We start from the raw sequence: 27,255 nt of genomic DNA on the forward strand, positions 1-27,255 counted from the left end.
ACAGTTAACTCTTTTCATCAGCTGACGCATCAATATTTAAAAATTTGGAGTAAGGTTGTTTATCCGACAACGATCGGTATCAGTCATCATCTTCTTTGGACTGCATAGGCTGCTCTCTTTTCCAACTGGACGAAAATTGCAGTGTTAGCCTACATTTTTCCTCCTCTGGTTACGCCGTATATAAGCATAGGTTTTTCCTGTAGGCATAGTCTATAGAAATCTACTAATTTTCTCTATATTTTTTTCACAGATCAGCTTTACTTGGCATTACAGAGTAATAACTTTTTGGAACAAAAATGTGGCCTATGTTTCCCTTCACACAGGCTAAGAAAATTACATATGAGACAGAGTTGAAATTTGCTCAACTTTATGTCAACAGAAACATAGAAACAAATCAGAGTAAATTTTGATTAAGATCTGTCCTACTTTGGCATATTCAGTAAAATTCTAATTTAGGGACTTTTGCCTATCTTGGAAAGGGGTTAGATTAGGAAAATAAAACTTTCAGGGATAGGTCTAAAGGCTAAAATATGTCATGGGAAGGTATTTGAAGTACCTACCTCCACTCCCTCTACAGGGTCCTGACCTTTGATGATCTTTAAAAACATGTGGTGTTTACTATCTTTAGTATCTATGCAATTTGGCATTTTCCATTGGTTAAAAATCTGTGCTGGAGTAACTTTTAAAGTCTTCATCAGATAGAGTAGCAAGAAAATTGGGAGAAAGAATGTCAAAAATGGCCTGTGCAGTCTCCTTCAAAATTTCTTGGACTGTACAAATTCCAGCTCTGAACTTGTAGTGCAAAGTTGTCATGCTGTTTCCTGTTGCTAAACACAAAATAAAGGCTAGGCAAGTCTCAGGGGAATGCCTTTTCTATAATTTGTATTTTTCTTTGTTGCTTTTACTTGCACTTAACTTAGCAAATCAGAAACTTCATTTCTAGTAAAATATGTAAAATTCATGAGATTTTCATTGTTGTCAGCCAGGAGAAGTTCATTAAACAAGTTTAACTGCCCTGGTTTCTCTCTTTTATTGTTCCCTAGCATTGGATATGCCTACTGCTTCTTATTGTTTCTGAATACAATTGGCATTTTATTTTGCTCAGAAGTAAGTGGTGCTGACCCAATAACTAAAACATCATTGTCAGAACTATTTTTGTCTATCATGTTGAAAATTTCTAATTTATCTACCAAGTGCTAAAAGTAGCAACATTAAAAAGAAGATAAGATTTTTTACAGAGTTTTTTATCACTTTGGTCTGAAGGGAAAGTAATTTAGTCTGAAAGATTAGCTACATAAAACCATCAATGTAACCTATAAGTATAATTCTAATGTTTTGGTCCAAAACTGCCATAACTGTTGATTAGGAATAGGGGTAAAGGCCTAGCAAAGCAGGTGTCCAGAAGAAGGTGTGCATTAACAAAAAAAAAGATACATTTTTAGATTGTTAATTTATATTATTTTTTATGGTTCTGCTTGTGTTTTTGACAATTTGTACCCTGACCTCCCCCAGTGGTCTTATATATCCTTAGACAATATAAAAACTAGTCAATAAAAATGATAGAATTCCAAATGCAGCAATTATCACCAAATCCTATTTCATTGTTTTCTTTTTCATTTTTGTCTATTTTCACATCATTTTTAATCAATTGTTATGTTTTTTTCATTGCATTGGAATATATGAGACCATTAGAGGGGGCTGGGGATAAAATGTCAAAGTGCAAGCTAAACCATAAAAGTAAACATAAAATTAGCAATCTATAAATGTCCCTCTTTTTGTTCAGTAAATATAGAGCAGTCAAGTTTCTGACCTACAAATAATACTACCTACTAGTAATAATACTACATACTACCAGGTGCCTGTTTTTATTCTCTTTCTGAATATAATTTTTGCTTTGCTGCAAATTCAATTTTAAGCCCTTTTTGGACTCATGAAAATGAGAATTTCTTTCTATAGTTTTTGGGTATAAGAAAAGTTAAAACATTGCTTTCAAACTTACTATTTGTTTGAAAATCTATTTTTTTAAGTTATATTATCTCCAAGCATTGATTTGTCACAAGTAAGTTGGGATAAAAAGAATTCAAAACAATTTCTCTGTTTTTCCATCTGCCATGTTTCCTCTGTTGGCTTTGATATTTTCAACATCTAGGCAAAATGGCAGTTTTTAAGCAGCATAACAGAAAAAGGAGAAAACAGGGCAAAATTGTTTTGAGTTTATTTATACAACTTAATCATGTTTGAGAATTATATAACTTTTATAAATGAAATTGTAATTAAAAATAAATAAAAAAAAACAATTTGCTTCATATTTATCTTTTGTTCTAAAATGTCTCTTTTAGAAGAGCTGCTTTTCTAGACCTTTACCAAAATAGGCCTAAGCAGAGAAAGCACAAACCCACAAAATAAGAAAATTTCTGAATTAGTCTTAGAAAAATATATTGTTCTAAATTAGACCTACAAAATGACCAAGCCTAAATCCAGTGTAGACAAGCAATCAATGCTTGTAGTATTATTGATTAGATAATCCTCAGAAGAGAGCACTTTCACAGAATAAAAGAAGTGCCATTACATTCCTTATTTTATACTCTATTCAAATATGCTAACACTCTTTCATTTCTGACAATTCACACCACCCCTTCCCCCTGATGGTCTAAATTTTATAGATTAATTAATATGCTAAAGTTAACAATTTTCTAAAATAATTAAATGGTTTTCAAGTAAAACTTACTTGAAACTGAACTTCCTTCCTCTGTGAAGTAACTAGTATTATTTGCTATTATCCCTTTTGTACTGTTCAAAAGTTTTTGGATTTTGTACCAATTTTGGATACTGGTAAGTGACTTGGTGCTGGCTATTGAATATTTGGTTTTAATTCTTCTAACTTTGGCTTCTATTGGATTTTATTCATCTTTTAATTTTGGTTGTACTTTTTTTTCATATTGACTTTCCACATTGTTTTGGTTTTCTTTGTCTTTTTGGTATTTTCCTTGAAAAATTGTTTTGTTCTTGCTGAAAAAGAGAGGCAATGGTCTTCTTGAAAGATGTGCTTTGTTTTTTCAGTATTTTCATTTGACCTTATAAATCCCATTTTTGATTTTTTTTAAAATAATTTACAAATTACTTACTTGAAACTGAGTTTATTCCTCCATGTTGCCTCTAAGAGAACCTGAAAGAGACATTTCAAATTAGAGTCTTAAGCCGAGACATTATTGCAGTTTTCAATAATTTGTGTTTTTTTTTCAAATAATTTATAAATTACTTGTTTGAAATTGAGATTCTTCCTTAATGTTGACTCAAAAGAGAGCCAGAAAAAGAGAAGTATCAAATAATATTCCTAAGCAAAAGCACCTTAGGTTGTTTTTTCTTCAAATAATTTATAAATTACTTGTTTGAAATTGAGATTCTTCCTTAATGTTGACTCAAAAGAGAGCCAGAAAAAGAGAAGTATCAAATAATATTCCTAAGCAAAAGCACCTTAGGTTGTTTTTTGTTTAAATAATTTATAAATTACTTCTTTGAAATTGAAGTTTCTTCCTCAATATTGACTCAAAAGAGAAATATTGAATATTAGTTCTATGCTGAAGCATTTTTTTTTAATATTTTATTAATATTTACTTGAATTGAAGTATTTTCCTCCATATTGACTCAAAAGAGAACCTGAAAAGAGAAATGCAAAATATTATTCTTAAGCTAAAGCACTGTAGTTTTGATGTTCTAAATGATTTATAAATCTCTTACTTTAAGTTAAAGTTTCTTTCTCCATGTTAGCTCAAAAGATAACCTGACAAAGAGTCATATTAAATATAAGTTAAAGCACAATTATTTTTCTTTAAATAATTTAAATTGCTTACTTAAAATTGAGTTTTCTATCTCGTTTTAACTCAAATAAAAAAAAATTAACTGAAAGTAAGGACTGGGATTAAAACTGAGAACAAACAAAAATTATTCCATACATGAAAAGGGCTGTCCCCTCTTCAATGCCTCGCTCCTTATGCTAAAGTTTGACTCTATTTCACAACTCTAATTCTTAAAACAAGGAAAACTTTTGCATAAAGAGCAAAGCATTGAGGGGAGGACAGGTCTCCATCAAATTCCCTCCAGACAGTTCCATCCTTGGTGAAAATCCCTCCCCTGTAACATTGTTTGCAGACAATTCAGCCTGAGAAATTCTTGTTAGCACTCTTTCATTTGAGTAAGACTTTAATCTCTAATCAGTTTCTTGATCACTCTAGAAATGTTTCCTTTCATGGAAATTATTTTCCAGAAATCAATAACGTGGAAAAAAAACTCCTGGAACATTTCACGTGAAATATTTGGCAAAGAGAATGTAATACAACTAAAACAATTTTGTATAGTAATCAGATAGTTTTTGGGGAAAAAGGCATGGGAGGGGCTCAGTTACCCTCCAATCTTTTTGGTTACTTAAAAAGGGCACGAGAACTTTTGGTTTTCGCTTGAATGCACCCTTTCTCTATATTCTGGGACCATTATTTTGATACAATAATCCCTGGGGGAAAAAGATCTATCTTATGGCAAAAATAGCAAAATTGCACATAGGAGCTTGAAACTTTTACAGTAGAGTTTTCTGGTACACTGAATCTGGTGGTGTGATTTTTATTAAGATTCTTTTAATTTTAGGGGGGGGGGGGTACCCCGTTATTTCAAAAATCAGGCGAATTTTTTCAGACTTGTAACTATTGATGGGTAACACTAAAACTAAATACTATTATGTATTTGGAATCAGCATAATCAGCTGATTCTTTTGCAGAATTGATTGATATTAAAGTTCTGCTTTTAGAGTTTTGGTTACTAGTAAGCTGAGTTGCTCCTTATTCACAGTTTGTTACCACAAACTGTTTGAAAGAGAACCTGAAAAGAGAAACATCAAATATTAGCAAGTATTTGTCATAAGCTGAAGAAAAATTGTTTTTTCTTAAGTAATCTGTAAGCTACCTGCTTGAAAATGAAGTTTATTCCTCCTTGATGCCTCTAAAGAGAACTTGGAAAAGAAATATATCAACTATTAGTGCTGATCCAAGCGTTTATATATATATATATATATATATATATATATATATATATGTATATATATATATACATATATATACTAGCTATTGGGGTGGCGCTTCGCGCCACCCCAACACCTAGTTGGTGGGGCGCTTCGTGCCCCCCCGCGCGCGTAAGTCGTTACGCGCCATATTAGTTACGCGCCATTGTAGTTGTGTCCCTATGTCCCACCTGTGAATATATATATATATATATATATATATATATATATATATATATATATATATATATATATATATATATATATATATATATATATATATATATATATATATATATATATATATATATATATATATATATATATATATATGTTTTTAACTACGTAAAACTTGCGAATATACAACATTCTTTGCTGTCCCATTGTCTGTGCACATAAATAGATTGTCAGGTTTACCGACTCTTGAACATGCAACATATAATGGTCCATGGGAAAACAATCTGTATTCAGATCTATACCTTATGATTCTAATGATTGCCCTTGAGCTTTGTTGATGGTGATTGCTAATCGACCATTCCCTGTGTCACCGTCGTCATTTATATATCCCCCTGTGCCCCCCGGCGTCCCCTTTGTAGTTGTGTCCCTGTGTCCCGGTCGTCATTTATATTCCCTGTGTCCCGGTCGTCATTTGTGTCCCGGTGTCCCGGTCTGTATATACATTCGTTTTTGAATTGGTCTTTTTTTTAGTTTTTAGTTTTTTACCTTTTTTTAGTTTTTTTAGTTATACCTCATGATTCTAATGATTGCCCTTGAGCTTTGTTGATGGTGATTGCTAATCGAACATTCCCTGTGTCCCCGTCGTCATTTATGTATCCCCCTGTGCCCCCCGGCGTCCCTGTTGTAGTTGTGTCCCTGTGTCCCGGTTGTCATTTATATTCTTTGTGTCCTGGTCGTCATTTGTATCCCGGTGTCCCGGTCTGTATATACATTCGTTTTTTTAGTTTTGTTTTTCTCCTTTATTTTTCATTTTTTCCTTTTTTATTTTTTTTCTTTTTTATTTTTTTAGTTTTTTAGCTTTTTTAGTTTTTTATTAGTTTTTAGTTTTTTTTTCTTTTTATTTTTTTTGTAATTTTTACCTTTTTTTAGTTTTTTTTTACTTATGTCCTGGTCGTCATTTATACTCCCTGTGTCCCGGTCGTCATTTGTGTCCTGGTGCTTTGTTGATGGTGATTGCAAATCGAACATTCCTTGTGTCCCGGTCGCTTTCTTTTTGAGTGTCGTCATTTATATTCCCCATGTGCCGGTGTCCCGGTCGTCATTTGTGTCCCGATGTCCCGGTCTGTAATTTCGTCAGTCGAAAACATGACGTCAGTCGACACACAAACATGACGTCACTCGACAGACACACACGCACACAGACAACTTATTTTTATATATATAGATAACATTAGAAATTACTTATTTGAAATTGAAGTTTCTTCCTCATGTTGACTCAAAAAAGAACCTGGAAAGGAGTAATATCAAACATTAGTCCTAAACCATTTTTTTCTTAGATAATTTATAAATTACTTACTTTAAATTGAAGTTCCTCTCTTTATGTTGATTCAAAAGAGAGACCTAAAAAGATAAATATCAAAAATTAGTTGTAAGCTAAAGTACAATTGTGTTTTCTTTAAATAATTTGTAAATTACTTTTTTATTTAAATAATTTATAAATTACTTTCTTGAAATTGAAGTTTCAACCTTCATATTGATTCAAAAAGAGAACAAGAAAGAGAGAAACATTGAATATAAGTCCTAGGCTAAAGTACTATCATTTTTTTTCGTAATGTATAAATTACTTACTTGAAACTGAAATGTCTTCCTCAATGTTGACTCAAAAGAAAACCTGAAAATTAGAAATATCAACTATTAGTTAGCCTATTTATTAAAACATGTAGTTTTTTAAAATTGTTTTTAAAATTTCCACCTGAAATTGAAGTTTCTTCCTCCATTTTGACTTAAAAGAGAACCTGAAAAAGAAATGTCAAATAATAGTCACAAGGTAAAGCACGATTGTTTTGTTCTTTTAATAATGTTTAAATTGCTTATTTGAAATTGAAGTTTCTTCCCCCATATTGACTTGAAATAAAACTTGAAAAGAGAAATATTAAATATTAGTCCAAGCTAAAGCACAATCATTTTATTCTTTTAATAATCTATAAATTACTTACATCTTAGTTCGTTCCTGCTCTTGGACTCAAACGAGAACCTGAAAACAGAAATTGACTTAAAATAGTTGACTTAAAATATTGACTTTAAAATAGAACCTGAAAAATACAAATATCAAATATTAGTCCCAAGCTAAAGCAACATTATTTTGTTTTTCTATTGATGTATAAATTACGTACTTGAAATTGAAGTTTCTTCCTTCATATTGAGTTAAAATAGAACCAAATACATTCTGTAAAGTAAAATAAAAGCTGAAAAGAGAAATTTCAAATATTAGTCCAAGCTAAAGCAAAATTATTTTATTCTTTTAATAATGTATAAATTACTTACTTGAAATTTAAGTTTCTTCTTTCACTTGGACTAAAAAAAAAGAACCAGAAAAGAGAAATATCAAACATAAGCTATGTAGTAAAACATGCAGTTTTATCAAATAGTTTTTTAAATATTTTACCTGTAATGAAAGTTATTTCCTCCATTTCGAGTTAAAAGAGAACCTGTAAAAGAGGAATATCACATAGTAGTCCAAGGTAAAGAACAAATATTTTATTCTTTTAATAATGTATAAATTACTTACTTGAAATTGAAGTTTCGTCCTGTTTTTGGACTCAAAAGAGAACTTGAAAAGGAGAAATATCAAATATTAGCTATATACTAAAACATACAGTTTTTTCAATAATTTTAAAGTTTTTACCTAGAATTAAAGTTTCTTCCTCCAGTTTGACTTAAAGGAGAACCCAAAAAAGAGAAATATCAAATATTAGTCCACAGCTAAAGCACAATTATTTTTTTTTAACAATTTATAGATTAATCACTTAAAATTGAAAGTGTCTTCCTCTACATTGACTCAGTAAAGAACTGGGAAAAGACATTGTTTTTTTGAAATGGTTTTTTAAATTTTTACCTTGGACTAAAGTTTCTTCCTCCATTTTGACTGAAAAGAGAACCTGAAAAAGGGAAATATCAAATATTAGTTCCAAACTATAGGACAATAATTTTGTTCTTTTAATAATGTATAAGTTTGTCACTTGAAATTGAAGTTCTTCCTCCATGTTGACTCCTGAAAACCTGAAAAAGAGGAATTTTATATATTAGTTATATTCTAAAATATGTATTTATTAAAAATAGCTGTAATGATTTTTACCTGGAATTAAAGTTTCTTCCTCCATTTTGACTTAAAGATAACCTGAAAGAGAAATATCAAATATTAATCTCAAACTAAAACACAATTATTATGTTCTTTTAATGAAGTATAAATTGCTTACTTGAAATTGAAATTCCTAGTTCTATGTTGTCTCAAAAGAAAACCTGAAAATTATAAATATCAAATATTAGGTAAATATTAAAACTTGATTTTTTTAAGATAATTTTTAAATGTTTCACCTTGAATTAAATTTTTTCCTCCATATTGACTTAAAATAGAACCTGAAAAATAAAAATATGAAAGATTAGTCCTAAACTAAAACACGATTATTTGTTTTTTAATAACAATTAAATTACTTACTTGAAATTGAAGTTTCTCTTTCAATTTTGACTCAAAAGAAAAACATGAAAAAGAGAAATATCAAATATTAGTCCCAAACTAAAGCACAAATATCTTGTTCTTTTAATAATATATAAATTACATACTTGAAATTGAAGTTTCTTCTTCTAATATCTGATAATATCAAATACTAGTCCAAGCTAAAGCACAATCATTATATGCTTTTGATATCTTATAAAGTACTTACTTGAAATTCAAGTTTCTCTTTCAATTTTGACTCAAAAGAAAAACATGAAAAAGAGAAATATCAAATATTAGTCCCAAGCTAAAGCACAAATATTTTGTTCTTTTAATAATATATAAATTACTTACTTGAAATTGAAGTTTCTTCTTCTAATATCTGATAATATCAAATACTAGTCCAAGCTAAAGCACAATCATTATATGCTTTTGATATCTTATAAAGTACTTAATTGAAATTGAAGTTTCTTCCTGTATGGGGACTCAAAAGAGAACCTGGAAAATAGAAATATCAAATATTAGTGATTTAATTAAACATTTAGTTAATTTCAATTATTTTTGAAATTTTTTTTTACCTAGAGTTAAAGTTTCTTACTCCATTTTGACTTAAAAAAGAACCTGAAAAAGAGAAACATTAAATATTAGTCCGAAACTAAATCACAAATATTTTGTTTTTTAATAATATATATATTACTTACTTAAATTTCAAGTTTTTTTCCATGTTGACTTAAAAGAGAACTTGAAAACGAGTAATATGAAATATTAGTCCAAGCTAAGGCACAATTATTCTCTCATTGGCGCCCTTGTTTTCTTTCTCTAGCAGAATGTTTATGCAATTACCTATGGACTTACGTATTGTTATGCACTTACGTCTATCCCCATGGTTCCCATAATTTTTGGTTGTTCGCAAAGATAAATTAATTATAATATAAGTAAAGTAACTGAGGCCTATCCAGTTATCAGCAATAAGTCTACAAGAAAAACTTTAAAATAAACTATTTTTAGGTGACCTAAGGATTGATTGAGTATCCCACTGTGCAGGGGCTTGACAGGATGAAGTACCTTATTATATTATGTTTATTGCAATGTATACTGTTAGTAAAGTGTACGAAGTCTGAAGAGAAGCCGTCATGGGCAAAAAAGGATTTGAGAGATTATACAGATGCTGATTTGGAGAGACTGTATGAGCAGTGGGAGGTATGTAAAAATCTCACTAGGCACATAGGCAGAGTAGAAGTTTGCTAAATAGTGTGTGAGGGCAATTGCCCCCTAGATTTAAGAAAGTACCTTTTCTGATATTTTCATTAGAAGAAAAAAAAAAATGCAAATTTGCCCTTTTCAAGGTTTTGTAAAATACATTTTTTTGTATTATCATTTAAAAAATTGAAGTTCTCTCCTTCATTTCGTGAATTGGTGCCGCTGTGGAGGATGACACAGTACAGCCGAAAAAACCACGATTTCTACGATTTTCTCTCCTAATTTTTGAGCTGTTTGCTTACTTCTATTGTTTTGAGGAATTTAGCTCTCCCCCCCCCCCAAATAAGTAATACACTCCCACAGTTTAAACTTGGGAATAACAATAATTGTGGAAGAGGGATGTTATACATTACGGTTTTATCCGAGTATTTGCGGATTCAAAAATAATTATTTTTATCAAAAAACAATTACCAAGCAACATCGGATTGTATCAAACTATATGTATCAAACAGTACGTATCAAGCAATATTAAACAAAAAGATTGTTTGTTTTTATCTTGTTGGTTTTGTTCGCATTTTCGTAAAAAAAAAAATGTGAATGGGTTTCCTTGTAACCTTGTCACAGCGCTAAAGAAGGGAAGCCGTCATAATCCCAAAATATTTGTCTTGTTTATCCAGTATTATCTATGGCCTTCAAAAAACCCGTTCTTCGGTCTCCATTCCTTTATATTGTTTTTCATTTCTTTGTTGATTTACATCATTCCATACGAATTCTAAAAAATTCTGAAATGGATTTCACCTTCCCAGACCTCTCTGTTGGAAATTAATAGTAAAGTGACCAATATTCTAAAATCAGGGTTTTAATATATTAAAACCATAAATATCCCATCCGTATTTGAAGTGTAATTAAATTATTAAATTTAGGCGTGAGTAGTACAGGTTTTTTCTGTTAGAACAATAAAATAAAAATTAAAAAGAATAAAAACTGGCTCATATTTGTTTGAGGTTAGTAACTACCGATTTTCAGTTGTTTTTTGTGCGCTTCAGTATAGGGCGTTTAACTCAGTAAATTCTGTTAAAGTAAATAAATTTTGTAAAATTCAGCAGCCCAAACGATGTAGTCATTTTTTATGTATTTCCTTACTTTATAGTTGTACATATAGGTCTATCTTTGCAAGTATATCAAGGGAATTCAATCAATAAAAAAGGGTTTTGTTAACAATATTAATTATAGGTGGAAGTTGTACGGGTTTTTCCTTCGCAAATTATAAGGCTTTGCAGATTCAGATTAAGATCTGCCTTAACTAAAGAAAGGGAGAAAAGGTGAAATTTTTAATTTTTTTTTATTCTAACTGGAATTGAGTTTTTCTTGACAAGCAACAAATTTAAAACAAAATACTCATTTAAGAAAAAACGAATATCCAATAAAAAAAGGACAAAACTGCACAGGCGCGGCCAGGCAAAATTCAGCGTTGCTTCAGCTGAAATATGTAAACAAAAAAGCAGAAACTGTAAATACTGGCAGAAAATACAAAAGATAAAACGTTGCTTAGGCTAAGGAAAAAATTATCACACAAATAGTTGCAGTTCAGTTTTCCTTTAAAAATAACATATATATGTATATATATATATATATATATATATATATATATATATATATATATATATATATATATATATATATATATATATATATATATATATATATATATATATATATATATATATATATATATATATATATATATATATAAACTGAAGTCCTTTACGTTATTCTAAGTGTCTGGTTGAAAAGCCTGGCAGTAAAAAGCGTAGCAACCAGTTGAAAAGCTTGTCGTTCGGGTTGAAAAGCAAAGCAACCAGTAAAAAAAAAGAATAAGGATCGAAATTTGGGGTAGGGTATCATGATTTTAATGAAGTTATATAAAGTTCAATATTGAATGAATTTCTTTTTGGAAGCGTTGGTAGCAAAAGGTAGACCAAAAAATATTTTGGGTTGTGAAATATTTTGTAACTAAGTAAATAAAAATAAAATAATACGGCTCAAAGCGAATTGTTTTTTTTTTTTTTTTGGTTTTTTATCTTTGTAATTTGTATTCCAGGAAGATGATGAGCCTTTACCTGAAGATGAATTGCCAGAATACAAGCGAAAACCTCCCTCAGCAGGAATTGATTTTAGTAAGGTAAGTTCAACATTCGTTCTATTATGCTACAACATAATAATATATTAACTCTGAAAAGTCTGTCGTCATCGGAATTTGAAACGAAGACCTCTAGAATACCAGCTTGGTCCCTCAAGCCTACCATTTGGGTATATCAATGGCCATTTTTTTATGCCATGATTTTAACTCCGTATTCTCTGGTAGACCTGTGTGTTGCTAGTTGCATTGCTTGCAACTAGCAACACAACTTTTGCCACGAAGTTGATTTACAATATCCAAGAAAGTTATACAATTTACATAAAGATTTACCACTAGCTCTTGAACATATTGTTCACAGATTTGACAAATGTCTCAGTCGTATAGGCGATTATTTCAATAAGTACAAGGCTTATCATTTATCGATAAGAGGATCAATAAAAATACGATTTCGCACGATTTCAGTGCAAATACCGTATCTTGAGGCTAAGATTGTAGCAAAAACCATCAAGAGATTTATTTCTTTTCGTTAGATAAGAAATATCCACTTTAAAAATTATATATGATTGTGTGAACATTTCCACTGAGAACACCCAGTTTGGCACTATAGCAGCACATTGTCTTTAAAGCTGTACTTGAGTTTTTTTTTGCCATGATTTTAACTCATTATTCTCTGGTAGACCTGTGTGTTGCTAGATGCATTGTTTGATTCGACACTTCTTCCTTCTCGTCTAAAAACGAGTCCATATCGACGCTTTTTTCGCTTGGAACAACTTTGGTCTCTCAACTTTGGAACAACACTTGGTTCATCAAGCCTACCATTTGGGTATATCAATGGCCGTTTTTTTGCCATGATTTTAACTCCGTATTCTCTGGTAGACCTGTGTGTTGCTAGTTGCATTGCTTGATTCGACGTGTCTTCCTTCTCTTCTTAAGCGAGTCCATATCGACGCTTTTTTCGCTTGGAACAACTTTGGTCTCTCAACTTTGGAACAACACTTGGTCCATCAAGCCTACCATTTGGGTATATCAATGGCCGTTTTTTTGCCATGATTTTAACTCCGTATTCTCTGGTAGACCTGTGTGTTGCTAGTTGCATTGCTTGATTCGACGTGTCTTCCTTCTCTTCTTAAGCGAGTCCATATCGACGCTTTTTTCGCTTGGAACAACTTTGGTCTCTCAACTTTGGAACAACACTTGGTCCATCAAGCCTACCATTTGGGTATATCAATGGCCGTTTTTTTGCCATGATTTTAACTCCGTATTCTCTGGTAGACCTGTGTGTTGCTAGTTGCATTGCTTGATTCGACATGTCTTCCTTCTCTTCTTAAGCGAGTCCATATCGACGCTTTTTTCGCTTGGAACAACTTTGGTCTCTCAACTTTGGAACAACACTTGGTCCATCAAGCCTACCATTTGGGTATATCAATGGCCATTTTTTTGCCATGATTTTAACTCTGTGTTCTCTGGTGGACCTGTGTCTTGCTAGTCACATTTCTTGATTCGACATGTCTTCCTTTTCTTCTAAAAACGAGTCCATATCGACGCTTTTTTCACTGGGAACAATTTTTTCACAGGTGGTTTTGCTTACCATCATCTTCGTAATTATTTTCGTTCTGATGGACTTCATAGTTTTCTTTTCCTTATCTAGCTTTAATTTTCAGTCCTAGAATATAATAAACTTGGAGCTCTAAGCTAATCAAGGCTCTATGCCTGCAGTTTACTCTGAAGGTTAATGTGTTAATTAGGTCACTTCTTTTCGACATCCCTATTCATAGCAGAATTTTCACGAGAACTTTCACGAGTCAAGCTGCTTGATAAAGTGTATCAAACAGTTCGTGGTAACGAACTGTAAGTAAGAAGCGACCCGGCTCAATAGTAACCAAAACTCTAAAAAACCGAACTTATGTACCAATCATACATTAACAGAATTGGAAATTATGCTGATTTCAAATATATAAGTTTCATCAAGTTCAGTCTTACCCATCAAAAGTTACGAGCCTGAAACAATTTGAAAAAAGGGGGAAACAACCCCCTAAAAGTCACAGAATCTAAGTGAAAATCACACCATTAGATTCAGCGTATCAGAGGACCCTACTGTATAGGTTTTTAAGCTCCTATCTGCAAAACGTGGAATTTTGTATTATTTGCTAGAAGAAAGATCACGGACACGTGTTTATTTCTTAGTTGTTTTTTTTTTCCAGGGATGTTCGCATCGACCCAGTGGTTCTAGAATATCGTGAAAGGACTCACTTGAAGGGGAATTAGAAGTTTTAGTGCCCTTTTTAAGTGACCTAAAAAATTGGAGGTCAACTAGGCCCCCTCTCACGCTCTTTTTTTCCCAAAGTCACCCGATCAAAATTTGAGATAGCCATTTTGTTTATTGTAGCCGAAAAATCTAATAACTATGTCTTTAAGGATGATTTATTCCCCCACAGTCACGGGGGGAGGGTTGCAAGTTATGAACTTTGCCCATTGTTTACATATAGTATTGATTATTGGGAAATATACAGACGATTTCAGGGGGTATTTTTTCTTTGGGGGGGAGGTAGGGGATTGAGTTACATGGGAGGATCTTTTCGAGGTTTTTAATTAAATATTAAATATTAAAAAAATAAATATTAAAGAAATTAAATATTAAAAAAAACAAGTTTTTTCAACTGAAAGTAAGGAGCAACATTAAAACTTAAAACAAACAGAAACTATTACGTTGATGAGGGAATTAGCCCCCTCGTCAATACCTCGTTCTTTACGCAAATTTTTTTTAGAACTTTCAAAAAAAGCTATTTATTCTAATTAAACGGTGTTTATGATTCAGGAGTGATTCTTAAAAAATTGGAACAAAATTCAAACTTTAGCGTAAAGAACGAGGTATTGACTAGGGGGTGAACTCCTTCACATACGTAATAATTTCTGTTGTTTTAAGTTTTAATGTTGCTCCTTACTGTCAGTTGAAAAAACTTGTCTTTTTATTTTATTATCATACGATAATAAATTGTGGCTATTGACAGGTTCTGCTTTAGATTGTTGTGATGTGCATTTTTTTTGTCGCGTTGCCATCGATGGCACAGAAGTTGGGTGTTCGTCAATTTTGGTCATGGAATAACTTCCGAACAGCTAATTTTGGCTGAATATCAGATAAATTCCCCGGAGCAAACACTCTAATTGTGACCCTGCTATTCAAATCTTTCGGCAATATTTTTATTTATTTTAGTGCCTTTCACCATATGCTTAGATCATCTCTGGGATCTTAAGTCGGGTCACGTAGAGGTAAACAGACAAGGAGAGAACATAGAAAGAGTGTACGCAAGTGGTTTACCAAAACTTTCATTTTTGTTCGTTCCGACTAAATTGGAGGAGGGGTCCAACTTTAAAAATTTACTTTCGCAGACATTATATAATTGAACAGCTCGTATTTCTGTAAGTTAGAATTGTTCATATCTGGGGCACAGGGGAGTTTCACTCCTCAGAGTTTGTCCTGGTTACATCTACTGACATCAGAAATCCTAGACAGACCTGATGTTTTTAGCCAAAAAGTAATGGTAAAAACAAGAAATGGTGTTAATTTGTTTATGCATAACCATCAAAAATGCCTTTTCTTCCACTGGCCGTTCAAAATACGCCACAAATGCCTGGGGCTTATTTCGTGTGGCATTGGTCAACGTCTAGGGAAGTTCTTCGCTCTCTCGACTGAAAGTCATATATACTTTCAAGCTGTTCTCAGAGCTGTTCTCAAAGGGAAGAGCAGCATTGCAATGTATGTTCACTCGCACTTTGATCCTCGTAATCTGCATTACCCAATTGGCTCTCCCTTTGAAAACCACTTAGTATACTGTTTTGGCAATTATTTTAAGAGTGTAAAACCTGAGATACGACCTTTGGTCGTAACAAAGACGATTTATGCTTGACTAGAACTGAAAATGTACTGAGCTTAAATTTTGACTTTGGAATTATTGACATTTTGCTATTGACGTTATGACATCATTTGGAATTACGACATTATGACACATGACTAATTAATGACATTATTGACAATCTGCTATTAAGAAATTAGTATTTCAGCTTACAAACCAGATACGTTTTCATGCTATAGATTTTCTTTTTTTTTATTCCTTGTGTTTTATTTTATATCTTATAAAAGCTTGCGATTAGTTGTGATTAGGGTTGTGTAACTGAATTAGCTGATGGTTTCAATGTTGGGTCAGAAATTCTAAATACAGGGAATGCTGGCTTGAGAAATGAGACGTTTTTTTATTTTTCTCTTTTGTAGACTTTTTGAGGTCATTATTTTATTTCTAATTTTGCATTAATTTCCAGACACTTTATTTCAGTTCTAATTTTCTAGAATCCATTTGACAGCCTTTCGTTTTTCTAAGCATTCTCAGGAATTTGCTTGATTAAAAGAATGCAAACCTATTAATGCTGCCTAATAAATTACCTTTTTTTGTCTAAGTATCTAGTTGATTTTCACCCTTTTGAAAGGTATACAATTTCAAAAAATTATTTCCTCTTTGGAGCGATTTCAATCTTGTTCAAACCTAAAAGGACTTGATTGAAATAAAAACACTGGAATAATTTACTAGACAGAAAAAATATTCTGCGCAAGAATCGCGCAAGACAGTGAGAGATAAATCTGCTAAAACCAAGTTACTGGGGGTCGCTGCCCTGTCTGCTGCTGTTTGATGAAATTGAAATTGTAAAGGTAATTTTTCAAGAATTAGAGTTGGGTTCATTGATTTTTAAAATATGTATCCGGATTTGAACTTTTAAAAACATATCAGGTCAAAGGTCAACCCTTTTTTTTTAGTAAAAACCAGAACCTGGATAAGTTCATCTTAGATTAAATTTTTCAGAGTCGTCTGAGTTTCAGCTTGAAGTAGTTGTTAGAATTACCAATCCGAGTGAATTAATTCGTAACAAACCCCTGGTATCTAAAATTTAAAAAAATGGATTATGGCAGGATAGAGCGTAAGCCGATTTTTTTTCAAGGACTTGGATAGGATTCGGGCGTTTTCGAAATAAAGTGTTTGAGTTAAACTTCGGACGATAAATTCAATTGAATTGTTTTTCAAATAAATTCGGACCTCTGGTCATTTACGCTGCACTTTCCCTACAATATCTAGACTTTTACCCGAAATGAGACGAGTATCTTAAACTTTTTTTTTGTCGAAAAGGAGTTGGAAAGTGATAAAAGTTTTTCTACTTTATTTTTTTATCTGCTGCTCAGGTGTGGGGAGGTAAATTCTTCATAGGAGGTAAGAAAGACCAGCCGTCATTAAAGGTAAATTTTGCAGTATCATTAGCTCAAAGACTTTCCAAAACAAATGTTCGTTTTCGAACTAAAAACTAAAATGAAAGCCCAATATTCAGCTGCCCATTTTTTTCGTGAATATTTTCAAATTTATATCCATTGATTCTCAAAATTTTTAAATAGATAGGCCCTTTTTGTTTAGGCACGAAGATACCAGGGTGTTAAAAATTAGGTTGTATTCAGTACGTACATTGAGACAAACTCTTCTCTTTAGATTGATGCTTCAGATCCTGAGAGTGTTTTAAAATTGACCAAAAAGGGACAGACATTGATGTCGTTCGTGACAGTTTCTGGATCACCAACTAGAGAAGAAACAGAAGAAATTACAAAACTCTGGCAGAGTGGTTTGTGGAATAGCCATATTCAAGCTGAAAGGTAAAGAGTGCAATAAAATTAGTTCAAGTTGCTTGAACTTCTTTAAATATATTTTATTATAAAATTATTTTTCTATATATATATATATATATATATATATATATATATATATATATATATATATATATATATATGTGTATAGTACCTCCCAACCTGAAATTTTAATTTAATATGTATTTATTTCAATTTGATACGAATTAAGTGTGAACCCACAACAGTTTATAAACTAATGCTTTAATGGGTATTATAATCATAAAATATGAGGGGCTGTAATGGGTAATGAGCAAAATATGAGAAATATGGGTGTTAATGACTTGATGCTTAATTCTGATGAACTTGGTCATTTGCCTCCATTATCCCAATTTGATAATGATTGTGTATAAATTAATACACCGAAGATGCTAGTTAATCGTATTCACAAAAAAATAATTCAAAATTAATTTTCGGTCGCTCTAGCAGTTGGTTATGTTTGGGATTGGGTCTGGTCATTTGTTAAGGGATATTTTCAATTTTATGGTTTGGTTTGAAATCATGCGTTACTCCCTAGCCTAGCTTGTGATTTTGGGGATTTTTTAGGTGCGAGATTGGATTTGTTTTTCCTTTTTGTTTTTTTTTCCTATTTTTGTTCGGTATATTCTTTTAGTTTTTGTTTCTCCCTTATTCATTCGTGGCAGTAGAGGTTTCGGGGAGAGAGACTTTGTTGGTGTTATTGTTGTAAATTATTGTTGAAACTATGAATTCAGAACACCAGAAAAGAATTAACCCGAGCCTGAACCGCAGTTTCACAAAACATGCTGTGTAATCCCTTTTGGACGGTGACCAAATCATCACTACTAGAATTGTGTGCAAAAGCTAAATATTTGAAAAACAGTGGAAAAATAAAACTGTGCGATGAGACGTCAAATGTTAACCATATGAATAAGGCAGTTTGAGTCTGCTCAGTGTGTATGCTATGAAATAATGGCTTGGGCATGTGCTTGCTAAATGTAACAGCTAAATCCTTTGAATAGTCTAACTAAAAAAGAGAGGGAAAAAAGGCATGCAATCTTGAGTCAGATTTGTATTATAATGTATGTTCAAAAATTTTTTAGATCTTTTGGTGGCAATTAGATCAGGCAATCATATTTTAACAGCAGTAGAAAAAATAAAACTGCGCGATGAGATGGACAATTTTAATCATATTACAAAGGTGGCTTGAGTCTGCAATTTTTTTTTTTTTTTTTTATTAAATGAAAATACCAAAAAAAGGATTTTTATGAAAAGTCCCTAAAAGGGGAGCTTGGGAGGGGGGAGGGATGTCAATTGACTTGCCTGGGTTGGAATGAAGAAGGAGGTTTAGCTTTTAGTCTGAAGACGGAGTGATCTGGAAGCAGGAGCCTCGTTGGATGAACGCTGCATCGAATTAAAAGATAATCATTTTACTTAATCCCATCGCCGTTAAATATCCTCATAGTGGACTTCTTTATATATCTTTGATAAATCTTCTCGTGAGCCTTTGCATGTAGTAATATCTAAGGAAATGCATATGTAGTAATGCACACATATACCAGTAGATTAATGTATACATATAATAATGGACTTCTAATGTCTTCGTTATGTTTTGTTCCTTACTTGCTAAGACATCGAAAGATTTTTCTTCTCGTGGTCCTTTTAGAAACATTAGTTCATGTATTCTATTTATGCTGAATTTTGGATCCAGTCTCAATGCTAATATAGGTATGGGCGCATGCAAGTCTGACCCTTTAGGGGATGGGGTCGATAATAGAAAAGATTTGGATCTTTATTGGATGTGTAGTCATGGAGGCGAGCTGGTTGTTGCAATGATTTTTGTTATTATTTAAATTATATTCAAACACCCAAAACTTATTTTTAGAAAAAAATCTTAGTTCTTATTAGCATACGAGGTACAGTAGAAAAGTAATGCAACTGGCGATTCTGCAATCGATCTGGCAACCCTGTGCTGTTGTTCTTAAGACAGTACATGTATCTGGACCCTTCCAAGGCTCAATTCCAGTTTGTACTGGATTGCCCGTTAACTACGTGATTTGTGAGATTGCGATTAGTGAAGTTGTGTTTTCGTTGTGAGGCAGCGAATATCCCATTTAGTAACCAAAACTCTAAAAAACAGCATTTTGATGTCTTACATCTAAGGAATTTTCTTTTTATGCTGATTCCAAATATACAAGATTCGTTGAGTTTAGTGGTACTCATCAAAAGCTACGAGCCTGATAAAATTTGCTTGATTTTTGAAAAAAATGGGAAATAACCAATGGTCTTTAAATATCGGAAGAGGGCTCATTCGAACGGAAATTCAAATTCTAGTGCCCTTTCGAAGTGATCAAAATGATTGGCTGTCATTTTGGGACTTTAAAAACCATTCAAAATGCTGTTATAGACATTCTGAAGACCAAAACTGTTGAAGACTGATGAATCTTGCACCCTAAGGCGTGTGGAAACAACATCTCTATCGGTGTGTAGTTACCCTAAGGGATATAACTCGAAGGGGATAACATTGATGTTTCAATATTGATGTTTCAATATAATAAAAACTTCATGAATAAAAAAAAACAGTCTCATTACTTTTCTTCCGCACGTCGTATATTTTAATTTATATTCTTGATTTATATACAATTATTCTGATGGTTGCGAAAATGGTTTTTTGAGTAAAAGCATAGCAACCGGAAAGCTTAAAAAGTCCTACTGAAGACATTGTCTTAGTTTGCTTGAGTACTTCTCGATTTTGTAGTTTCAAGCCTCAAGAAGAGGCACTTTTTTGCTAGTTCTTTTTATCTCGAAAGTATAAGTGTAAACCAGGGTGACACTTAGGGGGGAAGGGTTGTGAGGGGCTCCAACATAAAAAAATGTTTTTCGGTTAGGTTGAATAAAAAAAATTTTGCGGAGAGTGTCCTTCGGAAAAATCTTAGGAGCCCTTCCCCCGCCTGAGCGAGTGTTAATACACGAGCCAGACTGCCGTAAATATTGTCAAGTAATCGGCGTCTTGGTTGGCAAGAAGGTACTAAGCTCGAGCATCAGTGGGGAAAGTGAATCTGAATTTTAAAATAAGTTTCCTCTTCTGACTTAGAGTCACTATGAAAGCTTGGCTTGGTTTGGCGTGGGTGCAAGTTCGTCCAACTACTCTGAAATTTATTTTGAGAAAAAGTTTTCGAAGAGACGGAAATATGCATAGCAATGTTTCAGTTTTTTTTCTTAGAGAAGTAACTTCAGGCCCAACGATGTCAATTGAAATGAGACAAAAATCTGAGTTATCTTCAATATTTGGTAGTCCATGGAGATGGTCATGTTTGTACTCTGCTCTCATCTGTTTACTGAAGCGCAAATATCGGCATTGCACCTTTCTACTGAGAGCAGAATTCCATGCTTAGCTAGCCAACTTCGAAAAAAAAACCGCTGCAGAGGACTTTTCCACAATCCATTTTTGACAAGCTTTCGTTTTTCTGAGCATTCTCAAGAAATTGCTTGAATAAAAGAATACAAATCTATTGAAGCTGACTAATAATTTAGCTTTTTTTTTGTCTGAGTATCACCCTTTTGATTTTCACCCTTTTGAGAGGTATACAATGGGAAAAAAATATTTCCTCTTTGGAGCGATTTCAATTTTTTTCAAACCCAAAGGGACTTGATTGAATTTATTGGCAAGGTTTCCCTTGTTGAAAATAAATTGTCCTGGAAGGGCCTACTGCAGATGCAAGGTAAATGTATAATAATACCGTCTTTAAAAATAATTTCAGGTTTATGGTGGATGACAATCGAGCAATATTCATGTTCAAAGACGGGTCATTGGCATGGGACGCGAAGGACTACTTAGTTGAACAAGAAAGATGCGAGGTTGTTTCCATTGAAAATAAACAATATTATGGAAAAGGTGCAAAGGTATTGACAATATTTACAGGTTTCTTGTTTTCCTATCAAAGACGTTAGATAAACTAGGATGCAGATGTCAGTACAATTACACTGAAAAATCCTTTACCATTTAGTTCTTCCGTTGTGGGTAAAAGTGTTCATGCACTTTATTGTAAGGTGTAATATTTATTAACACTAAAAGGCTTTATTAGCCATTGTCAATACAAAAATCCACAACAACGTACAATTTGAAACAAAAACACACCCTTGAATCCAAATTGAATAAATTCTTTTTTTAATATTATCCATGCCCACAAACATTCCCACCTTCTTCATCCCTATGAAATTTCTAACAGTTAACAACCGACTCCTTCCTTTTGAACCACCCCGGGATAAATACTTCCTCAATTCGTTTACTTCCTCACAAAAACCCAAAAAAATGCATTAAATCATCCTTCCCACACTTTACAGTGGGCGAAAATATAAAAATACAAAAATTCAACAACAACGTAAAGTATGAAAGCAAACACACCCTTGAATCCAAATTGAATAAAAAAAAATTTCAAATGTTATCCATACCCGCAAACATTCCCACTTTCTTGATCCCTATGCAATTTTTACCAGTTAACATAAATCAACCCACTCCATCCTTTTGAACCACCCCGGGATGAATACTTCCTCAATTCGTTTACTTCCTCACAAAAACCCAAAAAAATGCATTAAATCATCCTTCCCACACTTTACAGTGGGCGAAAATATAAAAATACAAAAATTCAACAACAACGTAAAGTATGAAAGCAAACACACCCTTGAATCCAAATTGAATAAAAAAAATTTCAAATGTTATCCATACCCGCAAACATTCCCACTTTCTTGATCCCTATGCAATTTTTATCAGTTAACATAAATCAACCCACTCCAGCCTTTTGAACCACCCCGGAATTATTTACTCCCTCAATCCGTTTAATATTACAAAAACCCAAAAAATGCAATAAATCATCCTTCCCACACTTCACAGTGGGCGAAAACAAGGACCCACCTTCCACCTCGCCCTTCACAAAAGCTTCTCTTGTTACCAAAGTGGTAAAAATTTATTCTTACAGATATTTTCCACTTCCATTTCGCCTTGCCTTTTGATGACCAATTACAAAAAGCTAAAAAATATTGATATCCAGTGAGAATTAAGGAAGGACGGACGCGCGGTTTGAGCTTCGTCATTCAAAGCGTGTGCAGTGAAAGTATATAAAGTCAACAAATTAGAATTATTTTAGTTAGATTTGCATCAGATTGTATATTTTCACAAGTACGTTCTTATTTTTAAAGGTTAACCAAAGTTTATAATACTCTGCATAAAATGCATTCCGTACACAAAGAAAAATCACACAAGATTATTATTATAGTTTTATTTTGTGTGTGTAGTGTTTCAAATGTCTAAAAGCAAATACAGCAGTCTACCTTTGTTCTGCCCTAGGATAGATGCACTGGCGGATCCAAGGGGGCCGGGAACCCCACCCTCCCCCTAAGATTATTTCTAGCGCCCTTTTATCCTCTTTTTTAGAATTAATTTGTCAATTTGGTCAATTATTGGCACCTTTGTTACATTGCCCCCCCCCCAAGATTTTGCTCGTTGACGCCTTTGTCACATTGGCCTCCCTCAACATTTTCCTCTAGATTCGCCCCTGGATAGATGATAGACTATCTATCAACAAGTGAAATGAATCATTTTTATACAATTCTGAAGAAGTTATACCAGCTTTACCTTTTACAGACTATCTATCTTGGCTTACTCGAATTAGCCATGACTCTCAAGTCTTTCATCACTTCCACCAAGTTGATTTTAATTCTATAGAGTCAGTAGCATAAAATTTGCAACTAAGAGGCGGCAGAACCCTCTCAGAGGGGGCAAAAGAATTTGCAACAAAACCTTTACATGGGTATATCCTTATAGCACACTTTAAATCATGTATACATATATGCACATATAGGTTCACTCTGAAACAAGCGAATTTGAGACGACCCTCCACCAGGAACTTAAAAGATGCTTGCATCCTTGAGTTCACTAGCCTCAGATCTACCAATTCACCGAGCAATAATTATGATACTACCTAGACTTTCTCTTAAAGAAGGATCTAAGTTGGCTTGAAAAATAGTAAAATTGTCCTTTCTTCAACGATTTTTAACCAATTTTCAGCCTACAAAACCATGTGCGCCAAATTTCAAAAATGTAATTCGGTAGATTGTTAAAACTGAGAATCTCAGCCATGGAATGATAGCCAAATTATTGTCTTTCGTTGACATTAAAATAGCTGGAGAGTAGAAAAACAACAAACCGAAAATGGCGCAGGGAACGTAAAGTGAATTTAGTTCAATTGACAAGCGGGTCAATAAAGACACTAATCCTGTCTCGCAGTACTATTGCTATATCCACAGACGAGTAAATAAAATGCTTTTACTACTATCAACAATCCATTGGAGCACCAAGCCGTCTGACGCCAACACAGCTGTGGGCGCTCCTCTCTACCCTGTTCAGGGTTTCATCCTTATGCTCCCTCTATGAACTTCCTGCTTTAAAAAAAAAAAAAAATCTTGTATGGTTCGAAATGTAAGCTTTCTTTTTCACAGAAGAAGTAGCATATTCTCGGCAAATTATTTTAAATTTTTAAAACGTGTACAGTTGATGAAGAAAATTAACTTGGCTACTATCAGCAATTTATCACAGCACTAAGCTGCCTGATGCAAGCATAACTACACGCGCTCCTCATCCCCTCCACTCTGTTCAGCATTTCACCCTTATACTCCCTCAATGAACTTCCTAGAGTTCCTCCCGACTATTTTAAGAACTTTTTGCTTTTCAGTTGGCCCTGGATGGATTTCTAGTAAGAACTATTTTTTGCAATGTATAAATCTTTATCCATGGAATGTGACGTAACTGTAGTAGCCTTTCATTAATTACACCCAAAGGAAGTGGGATCGAACTACTTTCTCTATAGCTGTTTTAACTGATATATGGTCACTCCAGTGTATACCAAATATTGTCCTTTGGCAATTCCCGTGGATAACTATATTCCTGGATTGCTTGAATTCAGTTTTTTCTGAGTTGAGTGGTACCCAAAATTTGTATTTTCAATTTCTTTCAGCTGCACCCCTCCCCTATAATAGAGTTGTTTTACTCTCTAGCAAATACACCAAACCATGATATTCATTCATGAAATATTGTATAAAAAACAAAATTAGGTATCATACAATGTCTACTGTAAAAATTTTAATTAAATATTAAGGTCCATTGTAAAGAGGGAATGGTAACCTCTATCATATTTAGTTCAGTCTCTGCTTGTTTTAATAGCATTGCTCTTTAATTTCAAAGAAATGACCAATTTTTTTTTATCCGTTAATCTATTCAGGAATAAGGTCGTTCGACTCCTTGACATTCCTAAGATGAAAAGAATAAAAGAGACTGGGACACAGGTGGGGTATTATAATACTAATCCTTAAACTTTGTGCAGTTGTTTTGCCTAATTATAGATTATTTTGGAAGCAATACTAATGAACCCAATTTAAGATTTCAATGACAAAGCCATTGCTTGACACTGAATTTTATACTCACAAGACAGCTCCAGAAAAAAAATTATTGATACCCGAGAACATTTTGGCCATCATTACCGAATAATTTGTTTTAGAAACTAGCTTGACCAACTTAAAACTGAAATGTAGTCAAACACATTTTCAATGCTTAAATTCAAGGAAACAAAAACCCAAGCATGTTTTTTAAAAGATATGCATTTTATAGTATATATAATTTATATATTTGTTGGCTTATTTTTTTGAGTTGTTTATTTCATAGAATTAATTTATTTGACCTCTGAGCAGCTCAGCTGTCAAAAATACAGACACTGTAAATAAAGCTCTAAGCAATTGTATTATGAAATTAACTGGTTAAATGGAAAGTGACATCTAACATTTTTAAAAGGATAAAGCAACAGAGATGTCTAGAAAATGCACAAATTTAACCAATCGATACAGAAAAATCAATTTAAAGGGTCGTTGTATTAGGTTTATTCCCTGTTTCACAGGGAATACATTTTCACTTTGAGTGGCCAGGCTATTATGTTTTCTCATCCAAAGTTACGATGTGCTAACCTTGGCTGTATGAAGAATTGACTAAAAAACTTTTCTAATTTTCAACTACTAATAATTTTTTTTTTATTCCAGGCTGAAGTGAATAAAGAAGTCCCTGGAAATAGTCATAAGCATACAAAGTCAGAGTTATAGCACAAAAATTTATTATACGATCATTTTTACACATAAATAATTATTGTCCTTTCCATCCAACATCTTGTTTCTGATAGTTATTGATAAACCTGTATAAATAACTTATTCGCTTTTGCATCTTCTCCCACTTTGTTGGATACTGAGTTGAATATCCAGACAGTCCATAGACAACTCTTTTCCGAATTAAAGTCTGGTATTCACGATTGTCTTTAAGGCCTCTTAACCAATAAGGAACACCATACATTATATCAATGGGTCTTAAATTTCCACTGCCCAATATATCTATATAATCATTCTGACCGAATACGGCTCGTTTTTGCGACCACCGGTCTTTTGGCTTGAAGTCAGGCAGATTCTTCACAGGTCCTCCATCTTTCAAACGGGGTAACAGTCCTTCTTGTAGAAGCTTCTCTTCATAACCAAAATCACGTGGTGGCCTATCTGGAATAAGAATAGGGATTTCAGTATAAAACGTAAGCTATACCTTCAACATACGAAAAATGGATATTTTGTTTAAGAAATGAAAGATGAACAGAAATATAGAAACACAAGTCATCAATGCCACCTCTCAAAGTCATATCTGACATTTCCAAACTTCTGAAATAATTGCTAAAAACTGTTTGCTCGGTAGCAATCACAGGGAGGATCTGTAAGACAATATGGGTTCAGTCACACTTCGATCCTCCTAATCTACATTACCCTTGGATACCCAAATTCCGATTTTCAGGTCGCTTTCTGAAATTTTGATTGTATTTTAATTGAGAAGTACTATGGAAAGTACACAAGGTGGCATATGAGCCTTCTTATATGCGAAATTACGTCATTCGCTCAGCAGCAATTTCCAATTTTGCCATGACGGATCAAATTCTTCTGATATCCTAGAGATAATTTTTTTTTGTCTAGATAAAGTGAAATTTTTTGCCAACACGGGTTGATAGACCTTGCTCTTCTTAAAACTTGATCTAACATCGATTTTCAGAAATAAAGTTCTTTGTGTGACTTTTTGTATTTTGAGGTTTTAATTCTGCGAAATCATCACTTTGAGAGCAGTTTAGCAAACGATTTCTGCCACGTGCCTCAAAAGTATGAACATATCAAATATGATCTTTAAGTAGAACAGCAATGATATACAAGTAAATAAACTGGAAATCCTTGAGATAATATGCTAAATAGTTCAAGGCTGCCACGTAAGAACATAGGTAGTTCATAGGATGAAACTTAGAACCTTGGTGAGAATTGTTGGCAATAACAAAAGATTATAAAAGAGGTACAGTATATACTGCACAAGGGATCCTTGAGGCATATTTGAGGAGTCAAGGAGTAAAAATGTTGAGAAAGACTGCTTTAGGGGGAGACCAGGAGATTATAATTGGAAAATTGCCAAG

The 27,255-nt window shown here is 32.9% G+C and overlaps 2 protein-coding genes across 5 annotated transcripts in view; one reads left to right on the top strand and one right to left on the bottom strand.

The window, feature by feature from the left end:
• Positions 1 to 25,925, top strand: LOC136030905 (LDLR chaperone boca-like). 4 transcript variants are annotated; one of them, XM_065710001.1, is made up of 6 exons: positions 1 to 143; positions 9,726 to 9,917; positions 12,019 to 12,099; positions 17,580 to 17,740; positions 21,490 to 21,631; positions 25,811 to 25,925. In XM_065710001.1, exons 2-6 carry the CDS (start codon positions 9,774 to 9,776, stop codon positions 25,868 to 25,870), a joined length of 588 nt encoding a protein of 195 aa, XP_065566073.1. In that variant the 5' UTR covers positions 1 to 143; positions 9,726 to 9,773; the 3' UTR covers positions 25,871 to 25,925. The 4 variants fall into 4 exon arrangements, with proteins under 4 accessions (XP_065566073.1, XP_065566072.1, XP_065566074.1 ...); XM_065710000.1 differs by having other exon boundaries at positions 27 to 199; XM_065710002.1 differs by having other exon boundaries at positions 38 to 190.
• Positions 25,865 to 27,255, bottom strand: part of LOC136030906 (large ribosomal subunit protein mL51-like) — a 9,170-nt gene continuing 7,779 nt past the window's right edge. Inside the window, exon 2 of the mRNA XM_065710004.1 lies at positions 25,865 to 26,311. Coding sequence (XP_065566076.1) covers positions 25,911 to 26,311 — 401 coding nt within the window. The 3' untranslated portion in view covers positions 25,865 to 25,910. The remainder of the gene's footprint in view (positions 26,312 to 27,255) is intronic.

This window comes from Artemia franciscana, chromosome 9 (genome assembly GCF_032884065.1).
Source record: "Artemia franciscana chromosome 9, ASM3288406v1, whole genome shotgun sequence".
Lineage (NCBI taxonomy): Eukaryota > Metazoa > Arthropoda > Branchiopoda > Anostraca > Artemiidae > Artemia > Artemia franciscana.